Source organism: Amblyomma americanum, chromosome 5 (genome assembly GCF_052857255.1).
Source record: "Amblyomma americanum isolate KBUSLIRL-KWMA chromosome 5, ASM5285725v1, whole genome shotgun sequence".
NCBI lineage: Eukaryota > Metazoa > Arthropoda > Arachnida > Ixodida > Ixodidae > Amblyomma > Amblyomma americanum.
Genome location: NC_135501.1, coordinates 109,007,504 through 109,024,962, shown reverse-complemented (window position 1 = coordinate 109,024,962; position 17,459 = coordinate 109,007,504). Strand labels below are relative to the sequence as shown.

The following is a 17,459-nucleotide window of genomic DNA, read 5'->3' as shown; positions in this document are numbered from 1 at the left end:
TTCTGCGTGCTATCCTTTATTTCCGCGGTCCCAGCTCAGGTGCTTCAGCATCGTTCGGAGATTCCGGGGCTAGGAAAAATCATTTTTTTCTTTTTATTGTTAAATAAACCACTTAGTACTACTATTTTCTGGAGCACACCTTGGACAGCGTGGGCTTTCCTATGTCTACATTCCTCCATGACTCGGACATGTGGGCAACCTTATACCATAACATAACATAAATGCAGGAGATAAGGGTTACAATGTCAGACGACGCCGATGCCGTTTAAGCCAAGCAAGGTTTCAGCTGTCCCTGAAACGGCATGCAAAGGCATACACCATTTCGTCAATAATGTCTCTTCCTGCTTTGTACAGATGTAAGATCGAGCAGTACTCGTTGAACCAACATCGAATGCATGCACAAAACGGGACTCAGTACACGCTTACTTATAACAGCTCATTTTAGGCGTCACTGCAACGTACTATAGGCTTATTCCTTCGAACACGGGTGAGCAGGCCAGCTTATTAGCCACACTGCATATCTCGCCAACGGGCGCAATATGCATTGGGCCTAGCAGGAAATTCTTCCATCGTTCCTATAGTTCCACGCTTTGCGCAGGCTTGTGCTCTAGAGGCACCTTTGCATCACTCTATGCGCGCTGCCCACGCTAACGACGTCTAACTGCAAGGGTGTGAGAAAAAGCCAGAGAGGAAAAAGAAAATACTGGAAAGTTCTTTGATGCAACTGTTTGTTCAAAATAGCCACTATGATTCTGAGCGAGTGCTTTTGTGTGTAGAACTAAAGCACTCCACATCTAATTATGTAGATATTTCCTTTATGCGGACGATACTTTTAATTATTTTATTTGCACATACTGTCAGTCCACTGGGGTCTTTTGCAGGAAAGGAATATCACTAAGCATATCAAGAAGAAAACACAATAGCATTCAAAACTGAGCACTAGGCGGAGCCTAAGCCATGACTCCTAAGGAAATTGCTAAATAAATAATGAGCTGGAAACACCAACACCCTAAGTGTCCAAATGGCGATAAAACATACGGGTGCCTACACCATCCGCATATTTTTTTTGGTATGAGTATAGACGCTTACCGCTGTCTTCCAGAAATTATAACACAAAAGTAAACCGCACATGTATATTCAGCTCGAGATGATTATATAAAAAAAGAAAACTTCCATGTAGTCAGTCTCCGAGAAAAGTGCTCAAAGGGATTCCTTGATTGCAGAACTTCCGCCTCCGGACGCAGGATGCAACGCGTGGTCATCTGGAGCAGGTTTTTCTTCAGGGGCTGTAAGAATACCACAAAGAAGAATCATCATCATCATCATCAACATCATCATCATCAGCCTTACTACACCCACTGCAGGGCAAAGGCCTCTCCCATGTATCTCCAATTAACCCTATCCTTTGCCAGCTTCATCCACCCTTTGCCTGCAAACTTCTTAATATCATCCGCCCACCTAATCTGCCGCCCCCTGCTACGCTTACTTTCTCTTGGAATCCACTCCGTTACCCTTAAGGACCAGCGGTTATCTTGCCTTCGCATTACATGCCCTGCCCAAGCCCATTTCTTTCTCTTGATTTCGACTAGGATGTCATTAACCCGTGTTTGTTCCCTCACCCACTCTGCCCGCTTCCGATCCCTTAAAGTTACACCTATCATTTTTCTTTCCATGGCTCCCTGCGTTGTCCTTAACTTAAGCTGAACTCTTTTCATTAGCCTCCACGTTTCTGCCCTGTAGGTGAGTACCGGTAAGATTATGCTGTTGTACACTTTCCTCCTGAGGGAAATTGGTAAACTGCCACTCATGATCTGCGAGAATTTGCCATATGCGCTCCACTCTATTCTTATCCTTCTAGTTATCTCCCTCTCATGATCCGGATCAGCTGTCACTAGCTGCCCTAATTAGGCGTGTTCCGTCACAATTTCTAGGCTCTCGCTGCCAATTGTGAACTGTTGTTCCCTTGCTAGGCTGTTGAACATTACCTTGGTTTTCTGCATGTTAATTTTTAGACCCATCGATCTGCTCTGCCTGTCTAACTCTTTGATCATGATTTGCAGTTCACCTCCTGAGTGACTCAGCAAGGCAATATCATCAGCAAATCGCAGATTATTTACGTATTCTCCATTTATTCTTATTCCCAACTGTTCCCAATTCAGGCCTCGAAATACCTCCTGTAAACATCCGGTGAACAGCATTGGCGAGATCGTGTCTCCTTGCCTGACGCCCTTCTTTATTGGAATTTTATTGCTGACTTTATGGAGGACTATAGTAGCTGTGCAGTTGCTATATATATCTTCCAGTATTTTAACATAAGGCTCTTCTACCCCCTGATTACGCAATGCCTGTATGACTGCTGAGGTTTCCACTGAGTAGAATGATTTCTCGTAATCAATGGAAGCTATATATAGAGGTTGGTTATATTCTGCGCATTTCTCTATCACCTGATTGATAGTGTGAATATGATCTATTGTGCAATATCCTTTACGAAAGCCTGCCTGATCATTTGGTTGATTAAAGTCTAACGTTGCCCTGACTCTATTAGCGATTACCTTAGTAAATACTTCGTAGGCAACGGATAGTAAGCTGATCAGCCTGTAATTTTTCAAGTCCTTGGCGTCTCCCTTCTTATGAATTAAGATAATGTTTGCATTCTTCCAAGCTTCTGGTACAGTCGAGGTCATAAGGCATTGCGTATACAGGGTGGCTAGTTTTTCTAGCACGATGTCGCCTCCATCCTTCAACAGATCAGCTGTTACCTGATCCTCCCCAGCTGCTTTTACCCTTTTCATTGCTTCTAAGGCTTTTTTACTTCATCTTTCGTTACTGGCGGGATAAAGCATTGCTGTGCACTGCTGTCTTTCTTATTAATGCTTTGATTACATTGGCTACTGTACTGGTCTGTCTAGAAGTCTTGCGCTACGTTAACTATCTTATCCATATTGCTAATTACATTTTCCTACTTGTCTCTTAATGCATACATCTGGTTTTTACCTATGCCTAGTTTCCTCTTCACTGTTTTTAGGCTACCTCCGTTCTTTATAGCATGCTCGATTCGCTCCATATTAAACTTCCTTATGTCGGCTACCTTGCGCTCATTTATTAAATTTGATAGCTCCGTTAGTTCTATTCTATCGGTAGGGTTAGATGTCCTCATGTTTTGACGTTTCTTAAACAGATCTTTCGTCACCTGAGAAAGCTGCCCGGTATCTTTTCTAACTGTTCTACCGCCTACTTCTACTGCGCACTCCGTAATTTTTGATGTCAGATTATCGTGCGTTGAATGAACATCAAGATCATCTTTCTCAGTTAAAGCCGAATATCTGTTTTGCAGCGCTATCCTAAACTCCTGTGCTTTCCCTCTTACGGCTAACTCGTTAATGGTCTTCTTCACTAGCTTCTTCCGGTCCCTCTTCAAGTCTAAGCTAATTCTACACCTTACCATTCTGTGGTCGCTACAACGCACCTTTCCGAGGACGGCCACATCCTGAATGATGCCAGGTTTAGCGCATAGAATGAAGTCGATTTCATTTTTAATCTCTCCATTGGGGCTCTTCCAGGTCCACTTCCTGTTTTCTCGTTTGCGGAAGAAGGTATTCATGATCCGTAAATTATTTCTATCGGCGAATTCAACTAATGAGTCTCCCCTGCTATTTCTAGAGCCTATCCCATTGTCACCTACCGCGTGGTCGTCAGCCTGCTTCTTGCCCACCTTCGCATTGAAGTCGCCCATCAGTACAGATTACTGCGATTTTACTTTATTCACTGCCTAATCTACGTCCTCATAGAAACTTTCAACGGTCTAGTCATCATGGCTGGATGTGGGTGCGTAGGCCTGCACCACTTTCAGCTTGTACCTCCTATTCAGCCTAACTACTATAGCTGCTAACCTCTCGTTAATACTGTAGAACTCCTCTACGTTGCCAGCTATATCCTTATTATTAATAATAATAATATTTTGTTTCGGGAAGGAAATGGCGCAGTATCTGTCTCATATATCGTTGGACACCTGAACCGCGCCGCAAGGGAAGGGATAAATTTGGGATTGAAAGAAGAAATAAAGAAGAGGTGCCGTAATGGAGGGCTTCGGAATAATTTCGACCACCTGGGGATCTTTAACGTGCACTGACATCGCACAGCACATGGGCGCCTTAGCGTTTTTTCTCCATAAAAACGCAGCCGCCGCGGTCGGGTTCAAACCCGGGGACTCCGGATCAGTAGTCGAGCGCCCTAACCACAGAGCCACCGCGGCGGGGTCCTTATTAATGAGGAATCCCAAATGCAAGGGATAATTAAGCTCTGCCTTAAGGATGTGACACGATAGCGATAATGAGCCAATGCACTCAGATGTGGATTTGGTTATTCTCAACTTTACAACCATAGATTCCTGGGAGTCCTCACACCATTCCTTCTGTAATTGTGCAGCGGTTAAGCTATGCACCACTGCCCTGCGACGGTGGGTGCTGCCACCGGTGGGGCTTGTGCCACACAAGTTGCTCTTTCCGAGCGACCCCTCACGATGAACCATTAATTTAACAGTCACTGGTCACGCAGCTCAGTATGCGCACAATCCGGTGGCTGGTTGTGATTTTGCCACAAGGTCATGTGACCTACGAGGCCCACATAGGCTGTTTATCCGGCGGGTGGCCACCTGGAACCCCCTAAACCACCCTAGTTTTCACTCATGACGTAGACAACGCCAAAGCCGAATTTTCTGAGTAAAGAGGCCTTTAACAATATCGCAGAAAACAGAACGTTAGGTCAAGTAAGCTGAGGATTAGTAGCGCATAAGAACCGAGGGCTGTGTTGGCCAGAACAGGCAACTTTAGTCTATACAGTCTGGTTCTGAGCTCTGCTTCAGTAATATAGCCGTTATTGTCTGTATAGTTTACAAATGGTCGTAACTTATTTATTACTTGTTATAATTTCTCATCCAATTGTTCCCAGCGCCTCCGAGGTTGTGAATGTCGGCTGATGAGTACAAATTCGCGGGCTCTGTGCAAACTGTCGGGGCAGGATATCGATAGCGGCGAAATTTAAGTCTCCTGGCTGCGTTTTTATGGAGGCAAAACGCTAAGGCGCCCGTGTGCTGTGCTTTGTCAGTGCACAATAAAGATCCCCAGGTGGTTGAAATTATTCCGGAGCCCTCCACCACGGCACCTCTTTCTTCCTTTCTTCTTTCACTCTCTCCTTTATTCATTCCTTTATGGTGCGGTTCTGGTGTCCGCCGATATATGAGACAGATACTGTGCCATTTCCTTTCCCCCGAAAAAAAAATTATTGATATGCCTGCGGAGATTTCTGTGCACTTTCAACCTGCAATTAAGCCATTCGGTTTACTCTTGGCCCACATCCTCTAATACAATGTTCATCGTACGACAGTGTTGCCTTGGCACAGAAGTTTAGAAAGAATCTGGAATTGGCCTATGGTAATATATACGCACTTCATAAGAAAGGGTAAGGGTTCAGGAGAATTTTCTGAGGTGGCATGGCCGCTACTGGTTCTAAGCAGGGCTAGCTGGAGATTCATGGGAGCGGGTTTTTCTATGCGTCAAATTTAGCGTGCTGGATGAAGATGACCTTTGATAAATTTACCTCAGAATCAGAAGCATGAATCTGTTTCTCTAGCACGGCGTCATCACAAACTTCCAGTTTTGTTCTATATTGTCACGCTCACTGGATGAAAAATTTACCTTGCAAAGTCTGAAAGCGTAATCCTCATTCGGCATTACGTAACTGATGCGAAAGAGATCTCATATACAGAAATTCTGGAGAGAAGCATATTTTAACGGGAAACCGTTTATTTACGCAATTTTCTCATATGATGTAGGATTTTACTATAACAGTCAACTTACCTGGAGATCACCCGTCGACAGTCTTGAATTATTTATTCAATTAACATTTTTGCTATCGCCAAAACCGTTCTCATTGGTTTTATACCGGGGCATTTACTGTTCCATGCGACCGATAAACATACTTTAAAAGAAAAATTTTTCTATATACCAGAACAATGGGCCAAGACATACAATATTACCATTAAAGTATCACACAAGTTTCCAATTCTCAAATTTTTTTCTGAAATTGCTGGACGTGCACCGTCCTTAATTAAGAAGAGCCGCCAGCAGCGCAGCGCCCATGTTGTCTCCCAGGGTATTCGAGACGACAATATAGGCTAGGGTGCTCTGATTTACAGCACCATTTGAGTGGCCGTTTTAGAGCGTAGTTTTTGGGTGCCTGCTTGTGGCTTAATTTATACAAGAAATATGCAGTTTCGTTTACTAGGTAGCGACAAATCTAGGAGCACTTGCATAAAAGTAGTGTTTTCTTGTAAAATGAAGTGTGCAACTTTTATTATGCCCAGAAAAATAATATTTTAAAACTCGTTTCCTTGTGTTTCTATTTCGTCGGTAGCTCAGTGGCTACATTCGCAACGGCGGTGTGATCATTTCTGTGACAAGGAGGCATACCGAATAATAATGAGAGTTACTTCTCCTACTCGTGACTACCACGTCTGAAAGAAACGCCCACTTAAAAACAAGAGCCAACCAAGGGCTGCATTTCCCGTTCAGCGGCAAAACGTGGATGCACAGCTTATCGACTCGATCGGAGCTAATACTGTGAATACATTGGAAGAAATCTGCAGTTTTGCTTAAAGTTTACGGCACCATTTTTGCTGAAGTTTTAGTCTTATGTGACCACGCAGTACTGTTTGAAATGCTAATTGTGTAAAATGGATTGGTATTTTTTTTTACTTTTTGTCTTGCATGACATTGACATTTTACGGTTTACGCTCTATTGTGCCTTAAACCTTCAAGACGTTGCTATGTTTGTTGTGCGCATTCTGATAGCTGCAGTGTAATTTTTGTCAGCTGTGAAAACGAGTAAGCTGTGGCACTGCAAGACACCTGCCACTCCTTGCATTAATCGAAATTAACAATGGAATGTAATGGCTGATTGGTGCTTAGAGTGAAACTGAGATCTCGACGCCGCCGGGTTTCGCGAAGCGCTGCCGTTGACAGCCAGGAAGAATCGGCAGCAATGGCGCGTGTGCAGTAAGCAGTCATGACTTCTCTCAACGCATCCAAATAATGCTCCAATTGAGTCTCAAACCTTCGAGACGTTGCATATGTTTTCTTATGCACAGGATGTGAGTTGTACTGTAATTTTTGTCAGCTGTGAAAACGAGTAAGCTGTGCCACTTCAAGACACCTGCCACTCCTTGCATTAATCGAAATTTACAATCCAATGTAATGGCTGATTGGTGCTCAGAGTGAAACTGAGATCTCGACGCCGCCTTGTTTCGCGAAGCGCTGCCGTTTACAGCCAGGAAGAATCGCCAGCAATGGCGCTTTTGCAGAAAGCAGTCATGACTTCTCTCAACGCATCCAAATAATGCCCCAATAAAGTCTCAAACCTTCGAGATGTTGCATATGTTTTCTTATGCACAGGATGTTAGTTGTTCTGTAATTTTTGTCAGCTGTGAAAACGAGTAAGCTGTGCCACTGCAAGACACCTGCCACTCCTTGCATTAATCGAAATTAACAATCGATTGTAATGGCTGATTGGTGCTTATAGTGAAACTGAGATCTCGACGCCGCCGTGTTTCGCGAAGCGCTGCCGTTGACAGCCAGGAAGAATCGGCAGCAATGGTGCGTGTGCAGTAAGCAGTCATGACTTCTCTCAACGCATCCAAATAATGCCCCAATTGAGTCTTAAACCTTCGAGACGTTGCATATGTTTTCTTATGCACGGGATGTTAGTTGTACTGTAATTTTTGTCAGCTGTGAAAACGAGTAAGCTGTACCACTGCGAGACACCTGCCACTCCTTGCGTTTATCTAAATTAACAAAGGAATGTACTGGCTGTTTGGTACCTCTGAAACAGCCTGTACTATTCGCTCACCTTTTGACTGCCTCTTTAGATTCGCCCCCGTTTTCTGCCTTCTAGCCGGCGGGCAGTTGCAGACGTAGACCTCTTTCTTGGGATACTTTGCTCCGGCGACTGTGGAGGGGCGCACTTGGTGGCACTTGCAGCCCTCCTCTCGCGCTAGGCGGGCTGCTTCCTCGCGGTTCAGCAGAGTCGCTTTGTCACCACCTGCGTCCAGAACACATTTATTTCACGTGGACATCTGGTCCTTTTGAAGTACGGCAGTTGACTGTCTTCTGCCGTAATTTCCTTTGTTGGTAATGAGGTCAGTCATAGTTTGCTAAAAGGGAAGGCCATAAAACAATGACAACCATGACAGGTCTGCTTTCATGCCGCCACTGAGCACCCTAGCACCGTCGCATCCAGTCACAGGGGCCATGCTTCGGTGATTTGTGCCACAGCCAACACACAGTTTGTTAAGCCAGATGTAACAAGTGCCGGAAAAATCTCGCCAGGTGCGTCAAACCATTCGCGGTGCTCCACCATTCCCTGGCGCGAGTTCGCGAATCGATCATGGACGTAGCACGTAATAAAGCGAGTAAGTGGCGCCATAGCGATCATCTTGGCCTCATCGACGGGCGCTCGAAGCTAGCGGACGTGTTTTTTAGGTTTCCGCTCCTTCCGACGCTAGGCCTAAGGCTTTGCGGCGCTGCGGGGTCTCCCCATGCAGGCCACAGACACCGTGAACGAGCGACGGTCTGTGCTCGGCGGTGACAATGAGTAACTCAGTGCAGGCCGCTCACGCTCATGATCACGGGGACGAATGCGATCCAGATCAAGGTCGTCCAGCACCATTCGGCGAATGCTGGCCGAGATCGCTGATCTGCGCGACACTGTGAGGTGCCTGACGGCGGCGCTCATCACCACCTCGGAGAACCTCGAGTCCGTCATCGGGACCTTGGACGTGTCGCCGGCGGACCCACGCATTCTAGCCTTGAGGGACGCCATGGCGCTCGCTCACCAGACGCAGGACTCCATAGCGGCTCTCTTCCCGCCATTTGTGGCCACCCCTGTGCTTTCTACAGCCATTGCTACTCCTGGGGAACCGGCTGTGATGCCCTCTCCATCTGATGCTGCTGCTGCGGGCTCACCGCGAACACCTGCAGCCGAGGAGAGCATGTGCACTCCGATGGACGAGTCTGTTCTCAGGAAACGGCGACGCTCAACGGGGTTCCAGGAGGAGAGGGACGCGGAAACCAACAGGGACATCGCGGTGGCCAAGCGGGAAGCTCGACGCCTCCCCACCGTCACTGTTCCCTCTTCCTCCACACTCGAAGGACCAGGGCCTGCCCAGCACGAGCCCCATGGAGCCCACCTCCAGCCTGCTGCTGATGCTGCTGCTGTTGCTGCTGGGGCGACGCCGTACGGAAGAAAACCGGGGCGACCTCGCCAAATTCCGCCGCACGAGGCCAGTCTGCGGCTGGGGCTTCGTCTGCTGCCAGCGAGCACACCCAACTCCGCGGCACGCCGAAGCAATGCGCCGCAGACAGCGGCGACGCTGATGTTGGGACCAGCCTGGTCCCGTCGCGCACCATCACTACCAAGGCGCAGCGGCGTCGGAGAGCTGCCCTGGAGCGAGCCGCGGCTGCCGTGGAGATCGCGTCCGGCCTGGTGGGGACGGTGCTGTTTCGGCCGGTGAATCGGGGCACCGCCTTCACCAGGGAACACGGCTGGGAGTTGGCCGAGGAGATCGCATCCCGCCCGGGCGTCCTCGCCGTCCGGGTAAACATGCGGCGGAATGTGGTGGCAGTGGACGCGGGGAGCAGCGATGCTCTCCAGGCCCTACTAGCTACAGCCATCATCCGTGGCGTCCCGGTCTGCGCCAAGGAGCGTCCTCCTCGGAACCAAAGCTCCGGCCTGGTCTTCGGTGTGAACGGGCTCAGGAAGGCGGAGGAGCTGCTAGCGGCGGCGGAGTCAACGGTACCGATGGTATCGGCGTCTCTGTCGGCTAGCACACTCGCTCTCTGTTTTTTTCTCACAAAGTCGAGCAGCCGAAAAGCCGGACTAGCCCATGACCGTAGTGATACTCTGAATCGCTTCTGACGAAGGACCACAGTGTTTGAACCTGACGCTGGTTAGAGCGTACGAGCCTTGAGTCGAACTCTTCACTGGGGAGTGAAACACGAACCACCTTTGCAGGCTGAGTTTCTCGAACCTGCGTTTGCCCCCAAAGGGGCGCACCGGGGTTTGCGGAGCCTCCTCCAAGCACAGACCCCTGAAGAAGCCGGGCGTCGGGCCGGGGGTGGCTTGTACCCATTTTTACCGGTGGGTGTCCGGCGGTGGGTTTCGAACCAACCACGTCCCGCAGCCGAGGCGGACGCCCAGACCCCTAGGTCAGTGCATGTTAAAGATCCCCAGGTCGTCGAAACTATTCCGGACTCCTCCACTACGGCACCTCTTTCTCCTTTTCTTCTTTCACTCCTTCCATTATTCCTCCCCTTAAGGCGCGGTTCAGGTGTCGAACGATATATGAGACAGATGCTGCACAATTTCCTTTGCCCAAAAAAGCCAATTATTATTAAATAATTATTTTTGATCAAGTCATAATCTTACAAGTCGCTTGCCTCTCACTTGGTCATAGTTCCAATTACGCAAGTGACTGCGTCACTTTTCTTGGCATTCAACTTGATGCCAACCTGAAATTTCATCATCATAACACCTAAAAAAGCGCAATTCAAATCCCTCCACTGTTGAAAGCTCGTCCTTTTTTCTTCGTCCGTGGTTTTCATTTTAGGTCGCATCTATTCACATATTAACTATTTTCGTAGCAAAGGGAAACACCACAGTCAGTTGCGCTCATTGGAACACATTCAGAATCAGGTTAGACGCAAAATTTCCAGCGGTTGATATATTTCGAATGGTAGAGCTTCGCTGCGTAATAATATAATAGATTATTCATTTGTCCGTGCAATTTAGCTACCTTATTTTTTAGGTTAATCGACAACAAATCTTTTCATTTTCTCGACGACAGTTTTTAGGAGCATAGTAACCGCACTAGGTTTGCAGTCCATAAATATTTTGCTACCCTATGTTCTCTCTAAACATCAAAAATGGACTTTTAATTTCTCCTGCCTTTCATTATGAAACAATCTATACCTGAGTTTAAAATCACCCATGTCCCTGTCTGTGTTGAAGTCAACTCTGAAAATTGTTCTTTTGCAACAAAAGAAAGCTTAACAAATTTTTCCTAACTTTTAATTAAATTTCTAGGAAACTTTCTGTTAGTAAATATATCGTTTGACGATCCGAACCTTAAAAATCTTGTTTAAATTCTCTTATTCTCTATGCGCGTCTAAGTAAAGAATATTTAAATGATATGCACAGTGCTGAACCTTTTTTTCTTCTGTACTTGGTGCAATATCTTGTATAACGATAGTTATTTTAGTTCGGCTTTTTTCTTTTCCGACATATAGTACATCAAGTTGTTTTGTTTGGATCGTATGTAAAGTTTTTAATGTTTAATACCTATATCATATTGACGTAATAACGTGTCCGCATTGCCACCTGCTTATTTGTAACTTCGTTTAGCATTAACTTATTGAAAGTCCCGCCACCGCCTCTAGACTTTGAACCCTGGCCTCTTTATTGATATTTATGTTCTCATCTCTCATCTACAGCCTAATTCAAACTACACACAACACTTGAAAATACGGCCACTGCTTACTACTGCAGTGTAAGGTAGCCTTTGTGGCCATCTGCGATAGTACCTTGATGAGCTACCTGCTGTTTAGAGTCAATGTCAGAGTGACAGTAACGGTCCGGTGAGCCACCACGGAGGGTGCTCCAAAGTTACAATTGAATGATCACGGGTCGCATTCACGTTCGATGGAGGCAAAATGTCAACGGTTCTTGTGATCACAAATAAAGGCCTCACACAGCCGAAAGTAATCCAAGCCATTGCATACAACTCAACTGAAATCTTGGATAGAACCCTGAGCCTACCTAAATATAGCCACATTATTTAGTTACAGATAGTTGGGATGCTAGTACAGGCACTTACCAAACCAGTCCAAAACCATGCAAGCAGCCAGCGCCACGAAGATGGCACCGCCGAAGAAGCCGATGGTGGTGAGAATGCTTTTGCGGTCCCATATCATCGGCCTGCGCCGTGGTGAGAATCGTTTCTGTGAAAGACTGCGCTGCACATCGAACTGAGTCTGTGCCACGAGGAGTACAAAATCGCTGCGATTCGATAGAGTATGTGGATGCACCGTAAGAGCAAGTGGATTTCCGCCGTGGATTTGATGTTGGGTGCTATGTATCCACAGCGGCATACTTTAAGCCTTCGCGCGTCAGTGAATGATGCCTAGGCATCGTTCGCTATGAAACGTCCGCGTTTGTGATTTCGTGCTTAAAAGATGGCTCCACATAGCGCATTTCGTTACCAGCTACAACGTCACCGGTTTGACTGCCGCCCACTTATAATGCATTCTGCAGTGAAGATTGTATTGAGGTGCCTTCTTGAGGATAAATTGCGACATACCGTGTAGCTGAGGAAACTCTTGCGGTCCACTATTTACTCTGAATGGCTAATTTTTTTTATTAAGGCCAGGTAGTCACCGCTCGCGGAAATTTTCCAGCGATGTCATGCATGCTGCAGGTAAAAGTTTAGATGCGGTAGGTTTACATTATCGCTCTTTACCTTCTTTTTTTATTCCCAATGCAGAAAGGCGTGCGTCCACGACGGCGAATTGCAAAAAAATTCGTCTGGTGATTAATGTGTACAGTGAAATACCAATAGTCAACAAGATAAACAGGTTTCTTTAGATCGCCATAGACTACTTAGGAGATAATTTTTTATCTAATTAGACAGCACAGCCCGAATAAGTTATGCCTGGTGAAAACCACGAAAAATAAATGTAACTTTGTGCATGAGTCATGGGGGCTTAGATCCAAAAGAATGTTCGACAAAAATTCCAGAACCAGAGCTCTTGCACTGTTATCACAAAATCATTCCATGCTTGCAAATGCATAGATTGCCTGGATGTCAATGAAACAGTGTACGCTAATAATGAAGCTGGTTGTAAGTACTTACAGATCATCGAACGCTGGAAATTAAAAAAAGCGCGTTAGTATCTATAGATGGAGATAAAAGTCATGCAGTTTTCACTCCACTCTTTCTACCCCAAAAACAAGTAAAGGACAAAGCGACAAGTCCCAATTACACCAATGCATTGCAGCGGCGAATAAAAATCTGGGGTACTTATGTCTGCTTACGTGAAGTAATGCGAAAACGTGTTTTGAGGGGAGAAAAAGCTCAGACCTCGATATCTCGGCGGACACCTCAATCACGGCTTGAAGCATACGACTGAAGGTGCATATGTCTTCGGTCCGAACCCCTGGCGACCCGCCGCGGTGGCTCAGTGGTTAGAGCACTCGGGCGGCCACTTATCCGGAGTACCCAGGTTCGAACCCGGCCGCAGCGGCAGCGTTTCGATGGAGGCGAAACGCAGAAGGCGCCCCTGTGCTGTGCGATGTAAGTGACGTTAAACTTGTAGTAGTAGCAGAAAGTGCCTTTTATTAAAATAGCAATAAAATGAAGGAAAATATTTTTAATAGCCCTGGAATCTGCCATCATACGGAGGCACCTGAGCTGAGGAAGCGGAAATGAAGGATAGCAGGGAGAGTGGAGAAATAAAATGAAACAGGTTTCTTCATTCTGCCTGCTATCATTTATTTTCTTTCTTTAAAGGAAAATAATATTTCAATTCATCGTTTATTTAATGATCCCCAGATGGTCGAAATTATTCCGGAGCCTCCACTACGGCACCTCTTATTCCTTTCTTATTTCACTCCCTCCTTTATCCCATCCATTATAACGCTGCTCAGGTCTCAGCCGAGATGCGAGACAAATATTGCGCCATTTCCTTTCCCCAAAAACCATTTTTCCAATTTTTTGAACCCCTTTCGCAAATTTACACGCGACTTCACAATTGCAATAATTCATTTTCTTTAATTAATGAGGTACTGACCGCAATGTCTTTAGCGATTGCAAGACTGTGACTCAAGTGCTGCAACACAAGCGCGGCAACGGCGGCAACACGTTGAAACTGGAGCGTAGTTACTTCATGGCGGTCACGTGATGATATACCGAACAACTACGGAAAGCAGTAGTAAAGCCTTCGCTTCAAAAGAAAATGCTATTGTTGGGGGCTTCGTGTTCACTTTGACCACCTGAAGTTGTTTAACGTGTATGTAAATCTCTGACTACGATTTTTTTCTTTCTCACTCTCTACGTTCAGCTCCTCCAAAATAATATCGCAGCAGCCAGGATCAGATCCTCGAACAGGTGGTCAGATGCACAACGCGCAGCCCCTGATTGGTCCAGGAGGGTAGAGAAACGGCAACATTCTACTTCTTTGTCTTCAGCGGAAAACGTAAGAAGCAAAAAGACTGCCAGTTTCTCCGCTTGCCTCACCTTTTCAATAGACAGACAAATGAAAACAAACTGAGCCACTGATGGCTTCTTTCCGGCCAGCTTGTTAACATAAAACGTACCACAGCACAATTTCTTAAAGTTTAGGGTCTTTCTCACTGGCAGCTCAAACGAAGCTTCGAAACTGTTACAGCGCGGATGACATAGTAGCAGAGCTTCTGAGGACCTGCAGCTAGAAGACTGCCCTTGCTGCCATTTGTGGACAAAGCGCTAAAGAGTGGCTTCCAGGTGGAATAAAACAACTTGAGAACTACTTAGACTTTAAACATGACTGCGCAGCGCAGACGTGACATGTACATGGGGAAGAACCCATGCGTACCTCTATCCCCCCAGGTCCTCGTCTGCTATACATAAACCATGCAAGCAGCTGGATTATGCGGGGCAGTTTCAAGGCTGTCTCTTTCTTGAACTGTAGTTGCAAGTGGGATGTTGGTAAACACTAAATGTTGGTACACGCAGGTTAATCACAAGCCTTAGAACATGCAACGTCACTAGATGTGCATTAGGCACCTCGAGTAACGTACCCGGAATTGGCTCGCGCAGAAACTTAGCTTACATTTCTCTTCCCGCGCGGTCTCTCTTCTGAAGCCTCCGAGTGCCATCGCTGTAGCCTTTTGTTCCTGTTGCAAAGCTGACCTCCTGACTGTGAAGCCGACACCAGATATAAAAACGAAGAAACGAGGAGGAAGTTCAAAGGCAGTGCTATCCAGAGGCCAAACAAGAAAGAAGAAGAAAACTTTCCTCCATAGTAGAATATGTTGCGTACATTGCGTCTGCAGCTTTTGTCCCAATATTTTTAGTCAGTGTGTGCCTGCAATGCTTCATCTCAAAATTGCGCTAAACTGAAAGGGCCTAATAAAGCTGTGGTTTAAGTCACCCACGAAGGCAGTCATCCATGTTCAGACCAGAACAAAGAAAAAAGAAGACCTGAAATAATGGGTGTCCAGACATTTCTTTGATGATGCCGATGGATGCAATTTCCGCTTCTATTTTGAATGTTCGAAACCATTGAATGCGTAGGCATTTGGACGTAGCACGTAGAAGCATGCGTTAGGTACATTGACATTAAAGGATTTCAGCGTACTGGATACTCACTAGCGTAGAATAATACCGTTTATCGGAAGGCGGCGGCGCATGAGCAGTGATAGGGGCCAGTGGCGTGCGCAGGTGGCATCTGGTAACCTGGTATACGTCTGCGCTAGTACCTGTTCGGTGTGCTATAAGATTTTCTTAGATTGTCAGAAATTCATATATTTACAATCGTTTGCATTCTGTTCTGCATAATGAAAAATTATTGTTAACGAGACAAATCTTAAAAGAGTATTTTGTCATCACCTGTCCTCGTGAGACAAAACAAATTGGGAGAATTTGTTGTTAGTTGTTTGCTCTAAGTTCTTGTCTCGTACAGTTTCCTTGCTCTTATTCGGTCGCTTAAGAGTGAAGCAACGCAGAAAGAGAGGGATGACGTTCCGTCCAGCGATTTCAGCAGCCTACCAACGCGTAATTGTGAATTTTTTAGAGCATTGCTTTTGAAACCTAATGCATTCTTTAAACTGTGTGGTTCTCTCCGGTTCTTTAAAGATGTGATATTGTGGTTCATTAAGAAAAGTTCCATATTCGTTTCAGCTAATCACTGCTGCACCACGTGCAATGCGCAACAGGACAGTTGTTTGTGATCATTTGACAATATCATGCGAATGTTCAGAGCGAATAGGGGGAAAAGCAATGCAGGCACGAAGGAGAAACCGCTATCTCGAAATCTCTCAGACGTGTGTTACGCGTTGCTCGCAAGCTTCGCAAGGAATAACGGGAGAACGAAATGACGGATGCATGCCTCTTGTGATAACTTTCCTACGCAGCTGGTTTCTTGAAAGTTAAAATAAAAGGCAAAGTGGCAACAAAGCAGCGGAACAAAATTTGGAGGATACGTAATTATTAACAGCTGGGAGAAGGCGATACCAAAAGAACCTCGTTGTGAGCTGTCAAGGCACACCCACGCATACCACCAGGCCGACAACCAGGCAGACCACCCCTGTTCCAATAAAGTCCTTCTACCCCTTCCTCCCACACAAACCACACCAGCAGGGAGAGAAATTTCTCTCACATTGCGTGGAAGGTGGCACTTTGCAGCTAGCTCTTGTGTGTGGAAAATCTTCACCAATGAAAGACTCTTTCCCGTGGGACATCATCACCTGGAGCTAGGACATGCAGGTGTCGATGGCAATACTAGGGTCGATGCCCTAGCTCGAAAATATACATACCAAGCAGTGCACACCGAACCTACCAACTACCCTTTCTCAACAAATGTTTGCACCAGTATAGAGACCCTTCTAGATCGGCGTCTGTACGTCCCGCGACGTATGCAGCTTTCACTGGAGGACTCCTACCATCTCGTACTCATGCACATGCTCACTTTCCCCAATCTCCACTTCGAGGAAGTATTGGACTTTGCATCTGTCGTTGGGAAGCGTTTCCGCGACGACATATGGACCTCTGTACTTTTGGCAGATCTTGCACAACCACCTCATTGCAGCAGCTGGCTACCTCTGGAGCCACATCATGTCGCCTGGTTGGTAGCTCAGCACTGGTTTTGTTCGCCTAATGAAGTTTCTGATCTGGTTTGCTTGATCCTGGCGTACGTTTTCGATGGCTTTTTTACTTAGTTTAAGCACGCCGGCGTCAAGCTCCCGCGCCTTAGCGTGGTAAACTGTGCCCCCGTCTGGTTCGGCGGGCGAGAGTTGAAAAGCAGACTGAATGGAGTCGCTTTCGTAGCTCGGGTTAAAGTGTTGATCATTATGAATTTTTACGGCGAGAGCACGCCTATGGCTAAAGAGCGGCATTGCACAAGGAATTTCCGACTTCTCAAGGTGGGTTCAAAGACCTATTTTCAAAGTATTTCCCCTTACATAAGGCGAGCATCAGACCAGGGGGAATCTTATAATTATTGTATCACCGGTGGGTACCCGGTGAGTTCCCGGTGGGCGCCCTGGGTGCACTGGGGATTGAACCCAGCACTTCTCGCATGCGAGGCGGAGGCTCAACCACACGGCCACCACTGCGTAAGGGGGTTTCAGTGTTGCTGATTCTCCATTGCACT

At 46.4% G+C, this 17,459-nt stretch overlaps 1 protein-coding gene across 1 annotated transcript; it reads right to left on the bottom strand.

Annotated features, from left to right (window-relative positions):
• Window positions 1-1,176: 1,176 nt before the first annotated feature.
• Window positions 1,177-12,023, bottom strand: LOC144134095 (uncharacterized). Its single transcript, XM_077667080.1, has 3 exons — window positions 11,927-12,023; window positions 7,903-8,094; window positions 1,177-1,286 (listed from the first exon to the last, which is right to left on the bottom strand). Exons 1-3 carry the CDS (start codon window positions 12,021-12,023, stop codon window positions 1,201-1,203), a joined length of 375 nt encoding a protein of 124 aa, XP_077523206.1. The 3' UTR covers window positions 1,177-1,200.
• Between the last annotated feature and the right edge of the window lie 5,436 nt (window positions 12,024-17,459).

What these genes read in the sequence shown, in the direction of transcription:
- LOC144134095 (XM_077667080.1), bottom strand. Translation starts at nt 12,023, where the DNA reads ATGATATGGGACCGCAAAAGCATTCTCACCACCATCGGCTTCTTCGGC. An exon ending in CATGGTTTTGGACTGGTTTG is followed by an intron (nt 8,095 to 11,926) that starts GTAAGTGCCTGT and finishes TTCTGGACGCAG; the next exon opens with GTGGTGACAAAGCGACTCTG. An exon ending in TCTAAAGAGGCAGTCAAAAG is followed by an intron (nt 1,287 to 7,902) that starts GTGAGCGAATAG and finishes GTATTCTTACAG; the next exon opens with CCCCTGAAGAAAAACCTGCT.